Source organism: Anolis sagrei, chromosome 6 (genome assembly GCF_037176765.1).
Source record: "Anolis sagrei isolate rAnoSag1 chromosome 6, rAnoSag1.mat, whole genome shotgun sequence".
Classification (NCBI taxonomy): domain Eukaryota; kingdom Metazoa; phylum Chordata; class Lepidosauria; order Squamata; family Dactyloidae; genus Anolis; species Anolis sagrei.
This window is the reverse complement of record NC_090026.1, coordinates 89,271,091-89,291,618: the sequence shown is the minus strand read 5'-3', so window position 1 is coordinate 89,291,618 and position 20,528 is coordinate 89,271,091. Positions and strand designations below refer to the sequence as shown.

General features: G+C 40.5%; 1 protein-coding gene across 1 annotated transcript in view; it reads right to left on the bottom strand.

Annotated features, from left to right (window-relative positions):
- ANKRD28 (ankyrin repeat domain 28) overlaps positions 1 to 20,047 on the bottom strand; it is a 102,704-nt gene extending 82,657 nt beyond the window's left edge. The window contains exon 1 of the mRNA XM_060781990.2: positions 19,936 to 20,047. Coding sequence (XP_060637973.1) covers positions 19,936 to 19,962 — 27 coding nt within the window. The 5' untranslated portion in view covers positions 19,963 to 20,047. The remainder of the gene's footprint in view (positions 1 to 19,935) is intronic.
- Positions 20,048 to 20,528: the final 481 nt, after the last annotated feature.

Genomic DNA, 20,528 nt, shown 5'->3' with positions numbered 1-20,528 from the left:
GAAATCATCTGCCACTTAATGTTATGATACATTCCTAATGTTGTGCTAAATAAGAAATTGGTCATTCAACAGTTTACATTTCAGCAAAAAAAATCCACTAGTCTGCTGTTCTAGTGATTGTATTAGAGCTATAGATTGACAAAAAGGCTACATTATAAGGTCTTTTGCTAGTAGTGCGGTTTATTTTACTACTAATGAAGATCCTCCTTGCCTTTATCATTGTGAAAGTACCTTCAGAGTCACATTTATTTATTTATTTACTTTGCTTATATACCGCTGTTCTCAGCCCAGGGGTGACTCACAGCAGTGTACAACATAGAAAGAATAAGGTACAAAATACAAGACACAATATAAAAAATCCACAATCCATCATTAACAAAAAACATCATCATCAAAAAGTATCATCATTACTATGAAAGCCATTCCGCGTCGTCTCATCGTCAAAACCACAATCCAGTATCATTTTCCGTTGTTCCATTCCTATAGTCAATTACCAATCATTGCACTTCTTGTTCGAACGCTTTCTTGAACAGCCAAGTCTTTAATTTCCTGCGGAATATCATCAGGGAAGGGGCCAGTCTGATGTCCACAGGAAGGGTGTTCCACAGCCAAGGAGCCACCACCGAGAAGGTCCTATCTCTCGTCCCCGCAAGCCGTGCCTGTGAAGCAGGCGAGATCGAGAGCAGGGCCTCCCCGGACGATCTCAAAGTCCTGGTGGGCTCATGGGCCAAGATGCGGTCAGATAGGTATCTTGGGCCGGAACTGTTTAGGGATTTTCTTTTCTTAGTTTTTCTCACAAGTCTCCTCCATGTATTCATTACACAACCAAAAGCATAATTCATACTGAACTCATTTGCACAAAATTCTAAGCAGAGGGTGCAACACACCCTCTGAAAATGGTAAGAGGGGTTTAGTGGGTACAGACATTCAAGGAAGCCATATTAGATATGGAAATAGAGTCGAAAAACAAGGGACTAAGGAAAAAGCGGCTGAAAGACTATTGTGACAAACAATACATGGGGATGTAAAAGAAAATGACAAGAAAAACAGAGGAAACTAAGACCTACTACTGGATTTACACTAAAAGTAGGAATTCAGTGCAGCCCAGGGTTTTTGGATTGAAAATATCAGCAACCCTAGCCAACACAATGAGGAATGAAGGAAATTGCAGTCCAACAACTTATTGTTTCCTGATTCCCACCTTCATCTACACTCTGACAATAGAATTCTGTCTCCGTAGTACTGAAATTTGAGAAGCTTAAAGGGACAACAAGAATCAACGAACAGCACCTGGAATGAAATTTCAATAAAGATTTGAACTGGTCAATTCTTTGTTTGTAGGTTATCTACAGCTGACAAATTTTAGTGTGTGGGATAAGTGTTCACTCATTATATGGCAAAATGAATGTTAATTGCCTCTACAGGAAGTCATGATTGAGGGACACAAAGAAGAGGCTTGAGTTATATGGAAGGTATCAGGAAGTGTGGTATACCTTTTAAATAGGTCCCATAAATTCCTTACACTTTCCAACTAGAGTGAGATTTTTGTCCACCTCAAGTTCTGTTTGCTTTCCAGTTTTTCACAAATTTGAAGGGAAAATGGCCCCAGGATTTGCTGACACTGCTTACTCTTTCTATGTACATAACTTGCTTTAGTTATATTCGCACTATTTTTCCCCCCCCCAAAGATTGGCTAGAGAGCCACGAGCATGTTGCTAGAGCCATGGGCATGTTGGAGAGGAAGGTATTCAAATGGAGCTAAAATTGATGGTTTAGTTTCAAATTCAGGTGGAACTGACAATACAGTCACAAATTTGAAGGTGTGCCCGCTATGCATTTGCTGAACAAGGAATTCAGCTTTGTGATCCATTTGAATTTGATGCCTATATTTTAGATATACTGTAGGAGGAGATATTTATTTATTTATTTAAAACTTTTATACCCCAGTCTTCTCAACCTCCGCAGAGGGACTCAGGCCGGCTAACAGCAGAAAAGCAATACACAGATACAACTAAAAACATAATAACATCATAATAAATTAAAATACAAACAAACTAAATACATAAAGCCAAATCGCCAAGATAAAATTATGTTCATCTCAATCCGCCAGTGTGGTCAGTAGTTATTAGGTTATTGCTGAACTCATTCAGCAATAACCTAACCTTCTGAGAATGCTATGTCCCAGAGCCAGGATTTCACTAGCTTTCTAAAGGTCAGGAGGGAATGGGCCGATCTAATCTCCATTGGGAGAGAGTTCCACAGCCAAGGGGCCACCATCGAGAAGGCCCTGTCTCTCGTCCCCACCAGACGCTATTGCGAATGTGGTGGGACCGAGAGCAGGGCCCCTCCAGAAGATCTTAGCAACCTTGATGGTTCATAGGGGAGAATCCATTCGGACAGGTAAACTGGGCCAGAACCCTTTAGGATTTTGTAGGTCAACACCAGCACTTTGAATTGTGCTTGGAAGCTAATTGGCAGCCAGTGGAGCTGACGCAACAAAGGAGTAGTGTGCTCCCTGTATCCCGCTCCTGTCAGTAATCTGGCTGCCGCTCGTCGGACTAGTTGCAGCTAGAATCAATCAAGAATAAAAATATAAAACAAAGTAAATCAAGAAAGAAATGCTCTGCCCCTGAACTCCACACCTTTTGCAAATACTGATTTCACGCTTCAAAATCTCAACACATAAACAATCCTGCAAGTAAATAAAGAAATAAAAATGTGCAAAATAGAAAATGAAAAAATAAAGTTTGCATGGAGATTATTACTCATTATCAGCTAGATTTGGTAAGCAATTTTGAGATAATATTCCAGGTTCAAAAATGTCTTTGTTGGCCTATAAATGGTCAGCACCCATTTATATTTGTCATTTCATGGAGAAGAAAGTTGGCAGTTCATCGTGTTTAGTGCAGGAAACTGGTTAAGCACTTCCTCATTTTCAAATCATGGCTTGCAATCTTCCTTGCAGAGAATGGTAAAATCACAATTTTTCCAACTGGTTGTCACAGGATTTTGATTCAATAAACCAGTTTATTTTTTATTAGATATGAAGGAAAGAGGTACTAATCTGAACTATTCCATTTTACATCCGATAATGGTTAACAAAACCTACGGAACAGGTTTATGCAATCACTTTAAACTGAACACATCATCTGAATCACACATTCCCCAATCGCTATAAAACAAATATATCTTCATAAACACTATCATGTATCTGCCACATGACAAGGTGTGGATAATGCCTTTCAAACAAGGAATTGAGTTTGATTCACAAGTCATGCAAAAATGCTTCATTAGGTTTGTCCAATCTGATAGACATAAACCTGCAAAAACATCTAGCAGAGTGACTCAGCCTTACTGGATTAATGGTTACTATGACTGCACATTTCAGAGTTATCTTTTTCTCAGCTACTCAAATTAAGATATCTATACTGTACTCTGAAACTGAAAATATATGTTTGATGTAAGATTCTTATTTGAGAAAAACAGCAACAATGTCAAGCAATATATATCCCTTTGGCTGTATGAAAAGATGTTCTGTGCAGTAGGCAAACAAATAAATGTATGCCTAAAATGACACAAAAATGCTATACATGAAGATTTCATGCATTGTCATATCTGGAAATACTATAAAAGCAAGAAAAACTTAATATATGAAGCAGTTCCAAAGTATGTTAAAAACAGCCAAAACAAATTAAACTGAAAAGTTAACTAGAAATATTACCCTGCTAAAGTGGTGCAAAACATCTATTTTATTAAAAGTGGCAATGTATGTACAGTATATGAGTGTATTTTTATGTAAACAGTCTCAGCTAAATGCCATGATAATATTAGTTTAGTAATGCCAACTTAAAAGAAGATAGAGATAAATGATTCTAATAGTTGTAGAATCTAGAGTAGCTCCAAGATCAGAATACCACATAGTTATCTCACTTATGATACTAGGTCAGAACAGACAGAATATGTTGAGAACAATGACCTAGCTCCAATATAACTCAAATTCTTCTCCCTAGCATTACCCATATCCTGGCAAAAAGGTGCATCTGTTAAAATGTTTCCCTTAAGTCAGCTGAGAGCCCATCATACTATGTCCAACTCCTTCCATCCCACCAAATAGCCAGAATGGAACAATATTCTAAACAGTTATGTGGCCAAACAGTATCATATACTCATGTTTAAAGAATCCACATGTCACATAATAAGACATAAGCCCTGAGAATAAAGTGGGAATGCCAGTAATGAATTAAAATACACTTGACAAAGTAAGATACATTTTACAAAACTACAATGAATTTGGTAGATAAGAAAGCATCTTATTAATACTTCTCTACTCAGAACATCCACATGCAAACACCATACAGTAACTTCCACCTCTGTTTCCAGGCTGTGCTACATAAGGGTAAAAGCAGGTACCATGCCTTGAAGTATTAATATTACAAGTGCTCCCATCTCTTCTCCCCAGCCCTTAATGAAAACACGTGGCCTCTAACCTATCTTTTCTCCTTCCATTGGTAGTGGCAGTGTATTCCACATGTGAGACACGTAAGTTAGTCCTTACTGATATTTGAACACTTATTACTAGACATTCTATTGTTCTTACTGTTCAGAAAAGAAGGACGATCTCACAATGACTGCTTAACACACCACTGCAAATATTGTTATCCCAAGGTTTGATTTCTAAAGTCTCATTCACACCACCCAAATTCAGTTCCAACTTGTATTATCTGGAACAAGTTTGACTCCTCTTAGCATCACATTTAACTGTTATAATTTGCATCAAATGTGTATTGAGAGCCACATCATTTCTGCCTGAGAAATCACTTTGTGACAAAAAAGATATGTCCTTTCATTTTCACATCATCGCCCACACCTATGAACCAACAAACGTTTTTGTACTCCTGTCAATCTTACTGTGAAAAACTATGACTAAAGGGTAGGGGGAGTGCATGTGCACTCCTCCCTCCCTCATGAAATCCAGAGTTTTCGAGGAAAGGAATATTTAGAGGTGCTAACAGAACCTATTATTCATTGGCAGTCTCCCATCCAAATATTAACACACTGTCTTTGAGTGTCAGTTTCTGGACATGGTGGGCATTCATTTCAGAAACCCCTCCAAAAAAACATGCAGATAAGTTGCTGCTTTGGGAAGGGTGTACATACAATCAGGTTGGCTTCAATTTTTGGTGACTCACAGATGGAAAGGAATTTTACAAGTCTCCCACCTCTGTGATCATCATCTTCATCATCATCATCATCAGCTGTACCCTGCCACGCATTCCTGTGACCCAGTCTGTGTTTATGTGTTTTGTGGGTGTATATATGTGTATATGTGTGTGTATATTTGTATATATGTGGTTTTGTGTATATATGTGGTTTTGCGCATGCGTTGTAATGGAGTTTTTGTTTTTTGGTTTTTAAAGTCCCTTCCGCTATGTTGTTCAGTGCTTTTATGATTGATGGTCACTCATTGGCCTGATAGGTGTATTGTGTCCAAATTTGATGTCAATTCATCCAGTGGTTTCTGAGTTATGTTAATCCCACAAACAAACATTACATTTTTATTTATATACATTATTATAAAAATTATAATAAAAACTGGTGTGATCACAAGCCTGAAAAAGTTAAATAAAATGAAAATGTCAAACCACTCTGGGACTTCCGAATTCAGGCTGACAGAGTTTTGGAGCACAATACACAATATGGATTGTCAATGTTGCTATCCCTAGTGACAGCAGAATTGACTAGAAGCAACTGGAAAACCTTACACGATATGAGGATTTAAAGACAGAACTGCAAAGACTCTGGCACAAGTCAGAAAGGTGGTCCCAGTGATGATTAGAGCAGTGCCTTGGCCTGCACTTAAAAACAATTGGTGCTGACAAAATTACCATCTGTCAGCTGCAAAAGGTCACCTTCTTTGGATCTTAACGCATTATTAAAAGTTAAAATAAATAAATAAATAAAAATATTAAAAAAGAAACCTCATAATTTTCCCAATCTTTTAAAGTCACTATGGTAAGAAATCGCTATCTAAGGGGTGTCACATCTTGACTGACACGAGCTTCTCCCTACACAGAACTCAAGAGCCAGTCTGGCTACTCTTTCACTGAAGGGAGTAGACAGATGCCTTCCAATGAAGAAGCTGTTATTGCTTCCTGTCCTACCCTCAATTACCACCCTTCCCTGATTCCAACCCAATTCTGATGGACACGCTTGTAAAAAGTCCATTTTCACCAAAACTGTGGTATAAAAAGTGAGGCTTTTTATTTGCCTTAATGTCTGAAAGAAGCGCTTTCACTGTTATGACTCCCAATGGCCCCAGGTTCAAGATGGGTATGTTTTATGTGGGATTGGTTGGGGGTCTTTTACTAGTGTAGATCCAACCTAAGTCTTACAGACAGGATTGAGCATATAAAGCAAACTGTAAGAAAGATTCTATTGCAATTCCTTAAATGGCATTTTCAGTTTTTTCTCATAGTAACAGTCTTTCTTTCAAAGGATTAATCTTCTAATACAGCTAGCATAATTGGCACCTATGAGGCAGGATAAGTGAAGTATAGGAACTAAGGAACACTACTTTCTCTTGCTCAATTGTACATTACCACCTACTACGTACTATGTGATGCTGTTGTTAATCAGTATTCAGCATTGCTTCTGCATATAACGTCTTTCCAAAAAAAATTTTAACACCCCTTCCCAAATCCATGTCTCAAGGCCTTTAAGAACAACAGTAAAAAGCAATATGATCCAACAATTCCTCTGGCACGTGCTTGTCTATACTAGGTAGTGGTCACCAGATCCCATCTGTGAAGCAAACAGGGTGCACTCTGTTTTGTACTTTGATGGGAGATTCCCAATGATCACCGGAAGCTGTAGGCAACTGGAAAACCCACCTCTGAATATTTCTTGCCTATGAAAATCCAATAAAATTCATAGGATTGTAACAAAATAACTTTAAGGCACACACACACCACAGAAGATGGATGACAAATTTAGCATGAAGAAAACTTCCATCTTTTCCACTGTTATCGGGCAATACTGAGAAGAGTGGAATGCCACAGGAACACAGAACAAAAAGACTAGCAACCTTATTTATTTTTGCCTTCAGAATTCAATCACTGATGTTGCTCGGTAAATACCCTCACTACATTACTTGCACTTTCCAACTAGAGTGCTGCCACATTTAGAGGGCATTTGGCACTACAATCTACAATGTTAGGTATCAGTATTGTTTCTCTCTAGCAGGAACAGCAAGGTAAGTTTCCAGTAGTTTGATCATCTCAAATACTTCTGGGAGTGATAAATTACATAGTCAAAATATGTAAGGTATGTAACATTTGCTGAAACAGTCACCACAGGAGCCTCAAGCACTCATGCAAAATGAAGAGTAGGAAAGGTGTAGCTATATAATGCCAGGTGATTTAGACCCCTAATAATAATAACTACCAAACAGCAAAAATTCACCCAAAATTTCCCACTTATTGTACATGGATGATCTAAACCTTTACGGAAAATCAGAAACTGAAATCGAGTCACTGACCAACACAGTCAGAATCTTCAACACTGACATCGGCCTAGACAAATGTGCCACAGTGGCATTAAAGAAAGGGAAAATTACACACAGCGAGGGCATATAGATGGAAAAACCATAAAATGCAATCAGCCTAAAGCCTATAAATATCTGGGCATACTACAGTTGGACAACATCAAGCATGAGCAAGTAAAAAATGTGGTTAGTAAAGAATATATCCAAAGAGTCAGAAAGGTTTTGAAGAGCAAATTAAATACAGAAATATGATCAAGGCTATCAACACCTGGGCCATCCCCGTCTTTAGATACACTGCTGGGATTGTGAACTGGACACAAGCAGAGCTGGATGATCTGGACAGAAAAACAAGAAAACTGATGACAATCCACTACTCATTACACCCGCGTAGTGATGTCGACAGACTTTACCTGCCCAGAATATCAGGAGGCAGAGGGCTTCTGCAGGTGAAACAAATGGTAGGAGAAGAGAAACATGCACTGGCAGATTATGTAGGCAGTCAAGGCAGTCAAGAACCAAAATTGAAGGAGGTCAATAGTAGTAAACTGCTTAAAGTGCAAAAAACAAAGAATGAATACCGTAAAAACACAATCCAGAACAGAAGAGAATACTGGCAAAAGAAGGCTGTCCATGGACAGTTCCTGGAAGAAATTGAGAGCCAAACTGACAAAGAAAAACATGGATGTGGCTCACAAATGGAACTCTGAAAAAGGAGAGGGAAGGCCTGATTCTGGCAGCCCAAGAAGAAGCCATTCGAACCAATACCATCAAAGCCAGAATTGGAAAGTCAACAACAGATCCCAAATGTAGACGTTGCGAGGAAGCAGATGAAACAATAGATCACATCCTCAGCTGCTGCAAGAAGATCGCGCAGACAGATTACAAGCAGAGGCATAACACAGCTGCTCAGATGATTCATTGCAACTTGTGCCACAAATACCATCTGCCTGCGACAAAGAACTGGTGGGATCACAAGCCGGAAAAAGTTACAGAGAATGAACACGCCAAACTCCTCTGGGACTTCCAGATTCAGACAGACAGAGTTTTGGAGCATAATACTCCTGGCCTCACAATCGTGTTAAAAAACAAAGTATGGATCGTTGATGGCGCAATCCCAGGTGACAGCAGGATTGCAGAGAAACAACTGGAAAAGCTGACAGGATATGAGGATTTAAAGATTGAACTGCAAAGACTCTGGCACAAGATAGTAAAGGTGGTCCCAGTGGTGATCGGCACACTGGGTGCAGTGCCTAAAGACCTTGGGCTGCACTTAAACACAATCGGCGCTGACAAAATTGCCATCTGCTAGCTGCAGAAGGCCACCTTACTGGGATCTGCATGCATTATTCGCCGATACATCACACAGTCCTAGACACTTGGGAAGTGTCCAACGTGAGATCCAATTCAACAGCCAGCAGAGTGTCTGCTGTGAATTCATCTTATTGTGTTTCTAATAATAATAATAATAATAATAATAATGATAATAACTACTTTATTTTTTTACCCTGCCTCCATCTCCCAGAAGGGACTTGGGGCAGCTCACAAGGGGGCATGCCCACCCTGATCCATAGCTGTTTCAATACATTGCAATGTTTTGGTGCTAAATTTGTAAATACAGTAATTACTACATAACATTACCATGTATTGAACTGCTTTTTTCTGTCAATTTGTTGCAAAACATGATGTTTTGGTGCTTAATTTGTAAAATCATAACATAATTTCACATTTAATAGGCTTTTCCTTAAGCCCTCCTTATTATCCACATTTTTGCTTATCCAATGTTCTGCCGACCTGTTTATGTTGGATAAGCGAGACTCTACAGTACCTATATACTCAGGGTCATATAAATGTTTATTGGGCCAAAGAGGATCCCGGCTGGAAAGTTTATGAGATCCTGATCTAGACAGTAATCTGAATTCGGCTGAAGTCAGGAAATGTGTTTAATGGATATACAGTACTGGCCTATGCAACACTTTCTCCAATATGCATTGATACTTCTCTCAGGGTATACTCAAGTTGGGACTCTTTTCAACCTTTTTTTTTGTAGGGATGTTGATACACATGGAATAAACTATATACAAAGCATGCGAATTATAATCAGAAGCAGGGACTCTTATGGGGACAATTTATTTCTGCTACACAGTGCTAATGTGTGGATTAGCAGATTACAATTTACAAATCTCCAGCAACTATTTAGCTTCAGCTTCTGCCTGCTGTTACTTCTTTTTGTCCAACATGGAATGCTTCTGGTTCAGCTTCAGGTGATTCTCTAGTAGAACTGAAATGTACCACTCTAGTAACTCATCACCATGCACCACACCTCAGAAACTAGAATGGTCTGTTAACTGTTGGATTCCACTGTAGCTTCCCATGAAACTTCCCCTGCATCCTTCTTTCTTCTGAGAAAAATCCCCCTTTCCTCAAATATTTTGCTTTAGAACTATTTGTTGTGGTTAACAAGGGTGTTTTCAATTGCCTTCTCCCAAATGTACTTTTTCTGTGTTAGCCAATTTAAAATGTGATTATTTGCTAGTTGTATGTGCAAGTAGCGCAAGAAATTTGGACTGCTGACTACTCAGATCCCTTGAGAAGATCAGTTGCTAGGCATGCAACATTACTGAACACTGTTCAAGGTTTAGTGTTTTTGTGCCTAGAAGGATTCAACTTATCTGAAAATGATAGGAGTGTAACTATTGTGGGTAGTGCCTGTTACTGAGCACATATTGCCTCTTTGAATGTTAGCTACCATTAAAATGCCACTCCCCCTCTGACAGATGTGTCAAAAAGTAGTGCTACCAATAAATGGATGCTAGGGGATATCTATTCAAGGTCCTATGTTCTCTTGTTTATATGCTATAATTTAATTGTCACTTTTGTTGCTTAAGAGTGAATCCTGATTATATTTTCACTGATGTTTGCAACCACTGACACAGTAAGACCAATAAACTCATCTGTAGCTCCAGAGATTTAAAATAAAAATAATTATATTTATAGGGAAATAGTGTTAAAAGCACAAAGAAAACTTGAATATACTCCTAATAATGATCCAGTCTGGCAATGGATACACTAAAGTGACAAATCACACTGTCATCCAACTGAGAAGAAACTTTGATGTCACATTTATATTATTAAACAAGGTCAATATTAGCTATCGCAACTTATTACCAGCTTCTCCCTGGAAATATAATTTAGTGCATCAGCTTTGCAAAAAGTTTCTGCACTATTGTTTCAAACCATTAACAATATTTGATAGTCACTTGATTCCAGTCATTTCAAATCCCCTATCAATAAAATAACTTCACTTACATGTGCCTTTTTTAAAGCAAATTATTCATCTTAGAAGCTGTTTAAATGTGACTATTTCTCATATGCATATATTCTCACAGTACACAAAGAATTCATACAATATGTTCGACTTATTGTGCAGGGGGAAATATTCAGGCAAAACTATATACCGTTTACCGACAAAACTATTTATTCTATCTATCGATCTCTCTATATAACAAAAAAAATTGTATGGACTCAGTTTTGTTGGGAATGTAACCTGTCTTTTCTTACCTTTGAAATAGATCCTAAATACTTATAACCACATAACCACAACATAAGAAAAGATTTACATATTTTGAATTATTTTTTAAACAAACAGTTGATCAACTTATGTGAGGAAAACGTAAGAATTGGAAGATACAAATAGTTTGAAATTGAGCTTTTTCCATCTTTGAAGTATTTCTCATGTCTCTGACTAAAGAATATGCAGCAATGGGAAAACTTTGCTAAGAGCAGATCATGAGGTACACTGAGAATAGTACTAAGCACTGTAATCATAAATTAGCAAAAACAGTATGAGAAAAGGCCCTGACATATGTATAGAAAAGAGAAGGCAATATATTAGTGAAACCAAAAGACTGCAACAAGTTTGAATAAGCAAGGCAACATTAAAAATGTCAAGGTCAGAAAAAGGAGGTGGTAAGATATAAAGTACAATAAAAGTATGGTTGTAGAAAACTAAAGATCTCTGATATATAGTAAATTGATCTAGGCAAGATGCTGAATGCATATATTGACAGGAAGAAAAGCAAATGAACATTTTCCATTTGCAAAGATGGGAGGGTTTTTTTTGTTTTGCGAAAGCTACATGAATAATTTATTGGAGAGTTGGGAAAGAGACAAGCAAAGTACTGTAAACAAATTGGACCTTTCTCCTTTCCGTCCTTCATGTATCAGACAAGGAAATGAGCATTGTTCTTCAAATGGAAGCCACAGAAGCCGATATGGATAATGGTAAAAGAACACTAATATTCAAGCAATCCAGTGTGGTGTCTCTACTGGAGTTTTGTTATTACATATTTTACATGTATCTGGTATGGTTTTACCTGTATCTCATTTTAATAATGTTGTGAGCTTGTCTTGACTCCCAATCCTGAGAAAAATAAAGATACAGTACATACCCTTATCTACATGGATTCATTTGTGCACTTTACATAAATATGTGAAACCACATATAATAATGAAGCCTACTGAAATGAAGGACTACCTAAGACTGCCTGCTGGCCTAAGAATAACATAGAACAGGCATAGACAAACTTCTGCCCTCTTCGTATTTTGGACTTCAACTCCCACAATTCATAACAGCCTGTTAAGAGTCACACTGGAAAACCTAGGAAATGCCTAGAGAGGACATATTTTGTTGGACAAGAAAAAACGATACCCCAGGCATCTGTTCTGTGAATGTGGGGGTGTACAATCTTCTATATATATATAAATGCTCTGTGCATAATGAATACCTTAAAAACAAAATAACCAATGAACGAAATCACACCAAATTTGGCAGCAAAAGGTCTCACAACACAAGGAGTGACCATCATTCAAAAAATGTCTGGTGGTTTTTGATTACACTTCTGACACCCCCCTGCTAACATCCCCCCCCCCCCCGGGCCGTGGTCTTGACTTCCCAGGTTGAGAAATGCTGTCTTAAGGTCATCCAGTCCAACTCCCTTCACCAGGGCAAGAAAACATAATCAAAGCCTTCCTGACAAATTGGGGGCTGGGGAAGCAAGGGTCTACCTGCCCAGCACACCGGAGCAGTCAACGATTCCTGCTTGTGCAGAAGAGGGAGGGGCCAATACGTCATTTTCACGCATGCACTGTACCTGGTTTTATAATTTTGGGTGGGTGGGAGGGGGGTTGAGTGAAGGACATACATTGGCCTGAGAGGTGTCTTGTGTCCAAATTTGGTGTCAAATCATCCACTGGTTTTTGAGTTATATTAATCCCACAAACTAACATTACATTTTTATTTATATAGATTGTCCTCCCAACCCCGCTGTATGCCTGCGAGACATGGACTTTCTACAGACGTCACATGCAACTCCTAGAACAATTCCATCAGCGGTGCCTCTGAAAAATCCTTAAATCTCTTGGGAAGACAAGCGGACAAATGTCAGCGTGCTGGAAAAAGCAAAGACCACCAACACTGCAGTGATGGTCCTCCGCCATCAACTCCGCTGGACCGGCCACGTGTCCAGATGCCTGACCACCATCTCCCAAAGCAGTTGCTCTACTCTGAACTCAAGAACGGAAAACAGAATGTTGGTGGACAGGAAAAGAGATTTAAAGATGGGCTCAAAGCCAACCTTAAAAACTCTGGCATAGACACTGAGAACTAGGAAGCACTGGCCCTTGAGTCCTCCACCTGGAGGTTAGCTGTGACCAGCAGTGCTGTAGAATTTGAAGAGGTACGAATGGAAGGTAAAAGGGAGAAATGTGGCAAGAGGAAGGTGCATCAGGTGAACCCCGAACGGGACCACCTTCCACCTGGAAACCAATGCCCTCACTGTGGGAGAACATGCAGATAAAGAATGGGGCTCCACAGACACCTATGTACCTGCCGCCAGTACACCAATCTTGGAAGACAATCCTACTCGGAGAATGAGGGATCGCCTAAGTAAGTAAAGTAAGTTACCCATGTAACTCATATCAAGTGTAATTGGTAAATTTCAGCAAGATTTCTCTCTTAGGTCATGATGGAGATAAAATGTCACAGGCATTTACAACTTTTTCTGGAATAAGCCATACACTTGATGAAAATGTAAAGAAAATCTAATGTCAATTCTTCACAGTAGTGTTGAATTAAAATGGAGAAGTATATCAAAGAGTTCTAGGCACAAGCATCAGGGAGGACGATGAGATTTATTTTTAATATATCAAGTGGAAAGGCAGATGCATGCCAGTGTGTAATTTGAACTCTTTATACATGGACAGCACTGTAGGGTTGGAGACAGACTACATTAAACCAAATGATGCATACAACAGAGTTCTCATAGGTCTGTTAACTTTGGACCAAAGAACACTATTCTGTACACAATCAGATAACAAACCCACAGCATTTTTACAGCAAATATCTGTTGCTGAAATCCTCAAATAAAACCTGAAGGAAACAGGGAGTTGGACTAATCTTGCTGGTCTGACCTACGTTCTGGCGTTTTCTGAATAGAAATACTCTAAAAACACCAGATCCCATCTAATCTTGGAAGCTGGGCCGAATTAGCTCTGGATTACTTGGATGGGAAACTGCCACCAAATGTAAGGTGATGTCAGCTACATTTCAAAGGACCTGGCAAATCCATCTTTAAGTATTACTTTAAAAAACCTATGAGATGTATGAGTCACTATAGGTCAGCAGGCAGCTTGAAGGCACATGCACATACACAGAACCTCCAACATACCTCTTCACAAACTTTTCAGTTAAATGGAAAACATGATAGAGATTAAAATATGTTTTCTTATAGTAAATCGATTTTCACTTGCTAATTATAGTGATTCTTCCACGTTAACTTAAGTTATAGGCACAGGATCTCCATGGAAGTGAAAAACCATAAATAAAGACATTGCTATTTTTTAAACTTGAGAGAACACCTGTCCAGGATTTTCTGGTTCTTCCAGCATAACTCTATGGTCAGCATTCACTAGAAACTGCCCTAAAATTTCTAGACGTGTTCTCTAAAAATCTATCTGTCCTCCGTCTTGACCTCCAGGCATGTTTAGGATTTTTGAAATGATGTCATATTGGCTAGGCAACAAGCTTGTTTTCTGCTGCTCTGGAGGCAAGAACACAAAGTAATGGATTCAATTTGCAGGAAAAGAGCTGCCACCTAAACTTTGGGAAGAACTTCCTGACGGTAAGAGTTCTTAAGCAGTAGAATACGCTTCCTCAGAGCACGGAGAAGTCTCCTTCTCTGGAGGTTTTTAAACAGAGGCTGAATGGCCACCTGTCAGGAGTGCTTTGATAGAGTATCCCTGGCATGGCAGGGGGTTGAACTGGATGGGCCTTGTGGCCTCTTCCAACTCTAATTCTATGACTGAAGCAAGTCGGCCACAGAGTCGCACCTGAGGATCTAGATTCCTAAAGAGAACATTTTAAATCAAACCCGCAAAGCCAAAACCACAAATGGGAGGGACAAGTCTATCACTGTTTCTACCTTGACTAACAATGCTGTCAATTATTACCTTAATTTATAGGAGAACCACATTTTCATATTTTTATACTTTAGATTTTATACAGATTTTAACTGCTGAATGTGTTAATTATGAGGCCTGGTTGATTGTATGTTTTGCTAAGGTTGTTTTTATTCAGTGATTTTAACCATCTAGTTTAATTCTTAATTTTAAGTGTTTGTTCTGTATGTTTATTCCAGTGATTCCCAACCTTTTTTTAAAACCAGGGACCACTCCCAACATTAGTACCAAAAGGGTTATGCGTAAGGTTTTGGTCAAATTTAGATTCAGTTTGGTTATTTAAGGTGCTGATTTAGAAAACTGCATTGGATAGACCACATCAGCTCTAGTTTCTGATACAAAACATTTTAATATTTTAATGTATTGCTGTTTGATTTTTTTTTTATGTCGGCATCCTATGATGTTTTTGTGAGGCCACAATGAGTCCCCTCTCGGGGGTGAGAAGGACGGGGTAAAAATATAGGAAATAAATAATAAACAAAACATATGTCATATGGTAGTCGCCATCTGCTCGCCAACAGAAAACCATATTTAATAATCTAGAGCTAATGTTGCCTATCCAATGCAATTTTCTGAATCAGCACTCCAAATAACCCCAGGAACAGACCTAAAAATAAAGACACCAAGGTGCCACATGGAACGGTTCCACTCAGGGGGAGGGAAGAGGAGGAGAAGCAGTCAGGAGGCTTGTTGTCGTGCTTTTTGTGCATAGTCAGCCTCTCCTCTTCAGATATCCCCGTTGCCTCAGCACAGTAAGAGGGTTTGTGAGACCAGTGGCTTTCGTTGCAATGGTGTAGTAACTGTGAGGCAGGGGACCATATTTCAGTTCTTGGGGACGTTCACGGACCAGAGGTTGGGAACCACTGGTTTAGACCACTGTGTTTAGAAGGACATGGGTAGGAAAATTGTGACTTTCCTGATGACATGGCATTGAATGTGTGCCATTTTATTTTATTTTTTGGAAGCTGCCCTGAGTCCCCCTGGGGAGAGAGGGTGGGTTAAAAATAAAGCTTATTATTATTATTATTATTATTATTATTATTATTATTATTATATAAAGTGACAATGGAACCAGTTAGAAAAGTCAATTGTACAGGATGGGCCAAAAGTCACAAAGGGGTTTCAATATTTAATAACTCCATTATTTTTAACTAGCCGTCTCCTGCCACACGTTGCTGTAGCCCAGTGTGTGTATATGTATTTTGTGTGTATATATGTGTGGTAGATATTTGTGTATATGTGTATAGATGTGTGTTTGTGTTTAGATATGTGGTTTTGTGCATGTGTTGTAATGCATCTTTTTGCTTTTTAAGTCTCTTTTACTGTGTTTTTCAGTGTTTTTATGAGTGATGGTCACTTGTTGGCCTAATAGGTATCTTGTGTCCAAATTTCAAGTCAATTTGTCCAGTGGTTTTTGAGTTATGTTAATCCCACAAACAAACATTGCATTTTTATTTATATAAACTAGCTGTTCCCTGCCACACATTGCTGTGGCCCAGTCTGGTGATCTGGAAAATAAAGTAATTAGAAAGTGTTGGTTTCTAATATATGTAATTTCTTTATGCTTGTGGACAAACAGTATTTCTTGTTGTTTCTTTGTCAGTATTGATGTAGAGATTGTCTGGTTTGGCTACTCTGGAACACGCAACATATAAATGTCCTTCTTTAGGGTCCCTTTCAAATCTATGATACTTTATCTGTGTGTGAATCATATATATCTATCTATATCTGTGACTGGGTGGCTCTTTGTCAGAAGGGCTTTAATTACGTTTTCTTGCCCTGGTGAAGGGAGTTGGACTGGATGGTCTTAAGTATGTTCTGTTGGTCATGGGGTTTCTATGTGGTAAGTTTGCCCCAATTCTGTTGTTGGTGGGGTTCAGAACGCTCTTTGATTGTAAGTGAACTATCAGTCCCAGTAACTACAACTCCCGATGTCAAGGTCTATTTCCCCCAAACCCCATCTGTGTTTCTGTTTGGGTGTATGGAATATTTGTGCCAAGTTTGGCCCAGATCCATCAGTTTGAGTCCACGGTGCTCTCTGGATTTAGGTGAACTACAACTCCCAAACTCAAGGTCAATGCCCACCAAACCCTTCTAGTGTTTTCCGTTGGTCATGGGTGTTCCTCTATGTCACGTTTGGTTCAATTCCATTATGTTTTTATTGCTGTTGTTATGATTTTACTGATGTTAATGTTTTAAATTGTGTTGTATTTTGTGGCATTGAATTTTGCCTTGTAAACCGCTTCGAGTTGCCGCAAGGCTGAGAGGGGCGGTATACAAATAAAGTAAATAATAATAAAACAATAATCATTGGTGGAGTTCAGAATGCTCTTTGATTGTAGGTGAACTAGCAACTACAACTCCCAGACGACAAAATCATTTTTTTTTTTTTTTAGTGATGGTCACTCCTTGGGTTAGTAGGTTTCTTGTGGTCACATATGGCAGCTATTCCTCCCGTGGTTTTTGAGTTATGTTAATCCCACAAACGAGCATTACATATTTATATAAGACTAGCTTTGCTGTGGCCAACCTTTCCTCCCTCTTTCTCTCATTTTTTCCAACCCTACCTTCCCTCCCTCTTTCCTTGCTTCCCTCTTTTTCTTTCCCTTCTTCTTTCTTCCTTCTCTGTTTCCTTTCCTGCTTCCTTTGCTCTTTGGTTCCATCCTTCCTTCCCTCCCTCTTTCTCTCTTTCGTTCCTTCTTCCTTCCCTCTTTCACTTTTTTATTTCCTTCTTCCTTCCTTCCTTCTCTACCTTTCCTTCTCTCCTTCTTTCCCTCTTTCTCTCCCTCCTTCTTTACCCTCCTTTCTTTCCTTCCTTCTCTCCTTCCTCTCTCTCCTCTTTCCTTCTCTGCCCTTTTTTCTTTCCTTCTTTCTCTCCCTCCTTCCTTTCCCCTTTCTGTGTGTGTTGTGTGTGTGCATATGTGTGTGTGTATATATTTGTGTTTGCCTATATATGTGGTTTTGTGCATGCGTTGTAATGTATTTTTTGTTTTTTGGCTTGTAAGTCTCTTCTGCTATGTTTTGCAGTGTTTTTATGAGTGATGGTCACTCGTTGGCCTGGATAGGTGTATTGTGTCCCTATTTGGTGTCAATTCGTCCAGTGGTTTTTAGGTTATGTTAATCCCACAAACTAACATTACATTTTTATTTATATAGATGTACTATACCAGGAGTCCTCAAACTAAGGCCTGAGGGCCAGATACAGCCCTCCAAGGTAATTTACCTGGCCCTCGCTCAGGGTCAACCTAAGTCTGAAATGACTTGAAAGCACACGATAACAACAACAATTCCATCTCATCAGCCAAAAGCAGGCTCGCGCTTCCCATTGAAATATCAATAAATTTACATTTGTTAAAATTGTTCTTCATTTTAATTATTGTATTGTTTTAAAGTGTTTTACACTACAAATAAGATATCAGTGTGCATAGGATGAGCTGGAGATGTCCAGCTCATCTCCAGCTCATCCCCTGTTTGGGTATCAGCCAGCACGCCAACGACTTAAATCTAGACATAGTTTTCTAAGATCTACAGAGACGCTCGCTGGAACACCTCTGCAAGCGAGAGTCCAAAAGTGGCAGGCTCAAACCCAGCACCTCAACCAATGGCTGATATCAAATGAGAGACTCCCTCCTGGGCACACAGAAGACTGGGCGACTTGGAAGGCACTGAACAGACTGCGCTCTGGCACCACGAGATGCAGAGCCAACCTTCAGAAATGGGGCTACAAAGTAGAATCCTCGACATGCGAGTGTGGAGAAGAGCAAACCACTGCTGCAATGCAACCTGAGCCCTGCCACATGCACAATGGAGGACCTTCTTGCAGCAACACCGAAAGCACTTCAAGTGGCTAGATACTGGTCAAAGAGCATTTAACCTGCTACCAAACTCACAAGCTGTGTATTTTTCTGTTTGTTTGCTTTGTTCTGTTAGAAATGTAATATAATGGACTGGCTGCTCTGACACGACAAATAAATAAGTGTGCATAGGAATTAATTCATGTTTATTTTTTCAAATTATAACCTGGCCCTCCATCAGTTTGAGGGACTGTGACCTGGCCCTCTGTTTAAAAAAGTTTGAGGGACTGTGACCTGGCCCTCTGTTTATACCATCACAGCATATGAATTCTCTCTCTTAAGCAGCATCCATGGGGATTGGTAGATAAATGTAGTCTGTGGTTGCTCGAGAGCTACAAACCAAAATAGGCCTCACTGATACCATAAACTCTGTATTAACTTGGCACTGATAATGAAATGCTGCCATGGAAAGCATCTACGGATCGCCACGGGTGACAGTTAACTGAGAGGGTATGCTGTATTTTGCATGCCTTGGCTATGGCCTGGAAAAGGTCACAAAGGCCTCGCGTTTCCCTACTACACCATGAAAGGGAAGGTCCAAGTGCATATGTATAGGAGAGCCTCAAAAAGCGAAGATGGGGGACGACAGGCTGCCTGCCACCTGTTAGGCCTAGGCCACGGAGGAACCTGGGAGAAGAGGCCGAGAAGGAGGAGGAGGGGGAGGAGCCTGGAGAGGTGAGGAGAGAGAGGCAAAGGAGGGGAGGGGAAGGGGAGGGAAGAATTCGGCAGCGCACCGTTTCCTTGGCAAACAGGCAGAGAGGCGCGCGCGCACTCCCCCTCCCCTCCCCTCCCCTCCCTCGCGCCTCGGGCCTCCCTCGCGCGCGCGCGCCCCCGCCCGCGTTCCTCTCTCTCTCTCTCTCGGGCGCGCGCGCGAGCCCTGTCAGGCCATTCACAGCGAGAGCGGGGGCGCGTCCCCACAGTGCCGCCATGGTGCTTCGATTCTTTCCCCCGCCAACGCGCCTTGTCACCCTCAGGGACGACCCTCGGCCTGAGGCGAGCGGGACCCGCTCTGAAGGAACCCACCTGCTCTCGCAGCTTGAGGAAAACCATGGCGAGGCCGCCACCGCCTCCTCCTTCTCCGGCTACTCCTCGCCGCCGCCGCCAACGACTCCTCTCCCCAGCAGCCCCGCCTCCTCCCCGCTCGGCCGCCGGCCACGCCCCCTTGCCACGCCCCCTCCGCTTGGCTCAGCGGCTGAGGCGCCTCTTGGCCACGCCCCCTTCCCCATCCGTCGCCAACATCTCTCTCCCCTCTCCCTCCCTCCCTTCCTTTTCACTACGGTAACGTGCGTGCCAGTTAAGGTCATCCGTCCCGCCTCTTTTCCCTCACTACGCGCTGAGATGCCTGTCACTTATCTTTACCAACACGTGATTGGATAATAAGGTGTCTTAAGGGCGGGAGGTCGTGCGTGATTGGTGGAAGCGAGACGAGCGAGGGAAGAATCAGGATCTGTGAAAGATCTGGGGGAAAGTCTGGAGGAGGAGGAGGAGAGGGTTGGAGGGAGAGGAGCTAAATAAAGGCGAAGGGGAGGAGGAGGAGGAGGAGGTGTGGCGCCCTTACTAGGTTTCATCCTCGAGTTATGGAACAGAGTGCTGTCTTCTACCTCCTTGTCTCAATT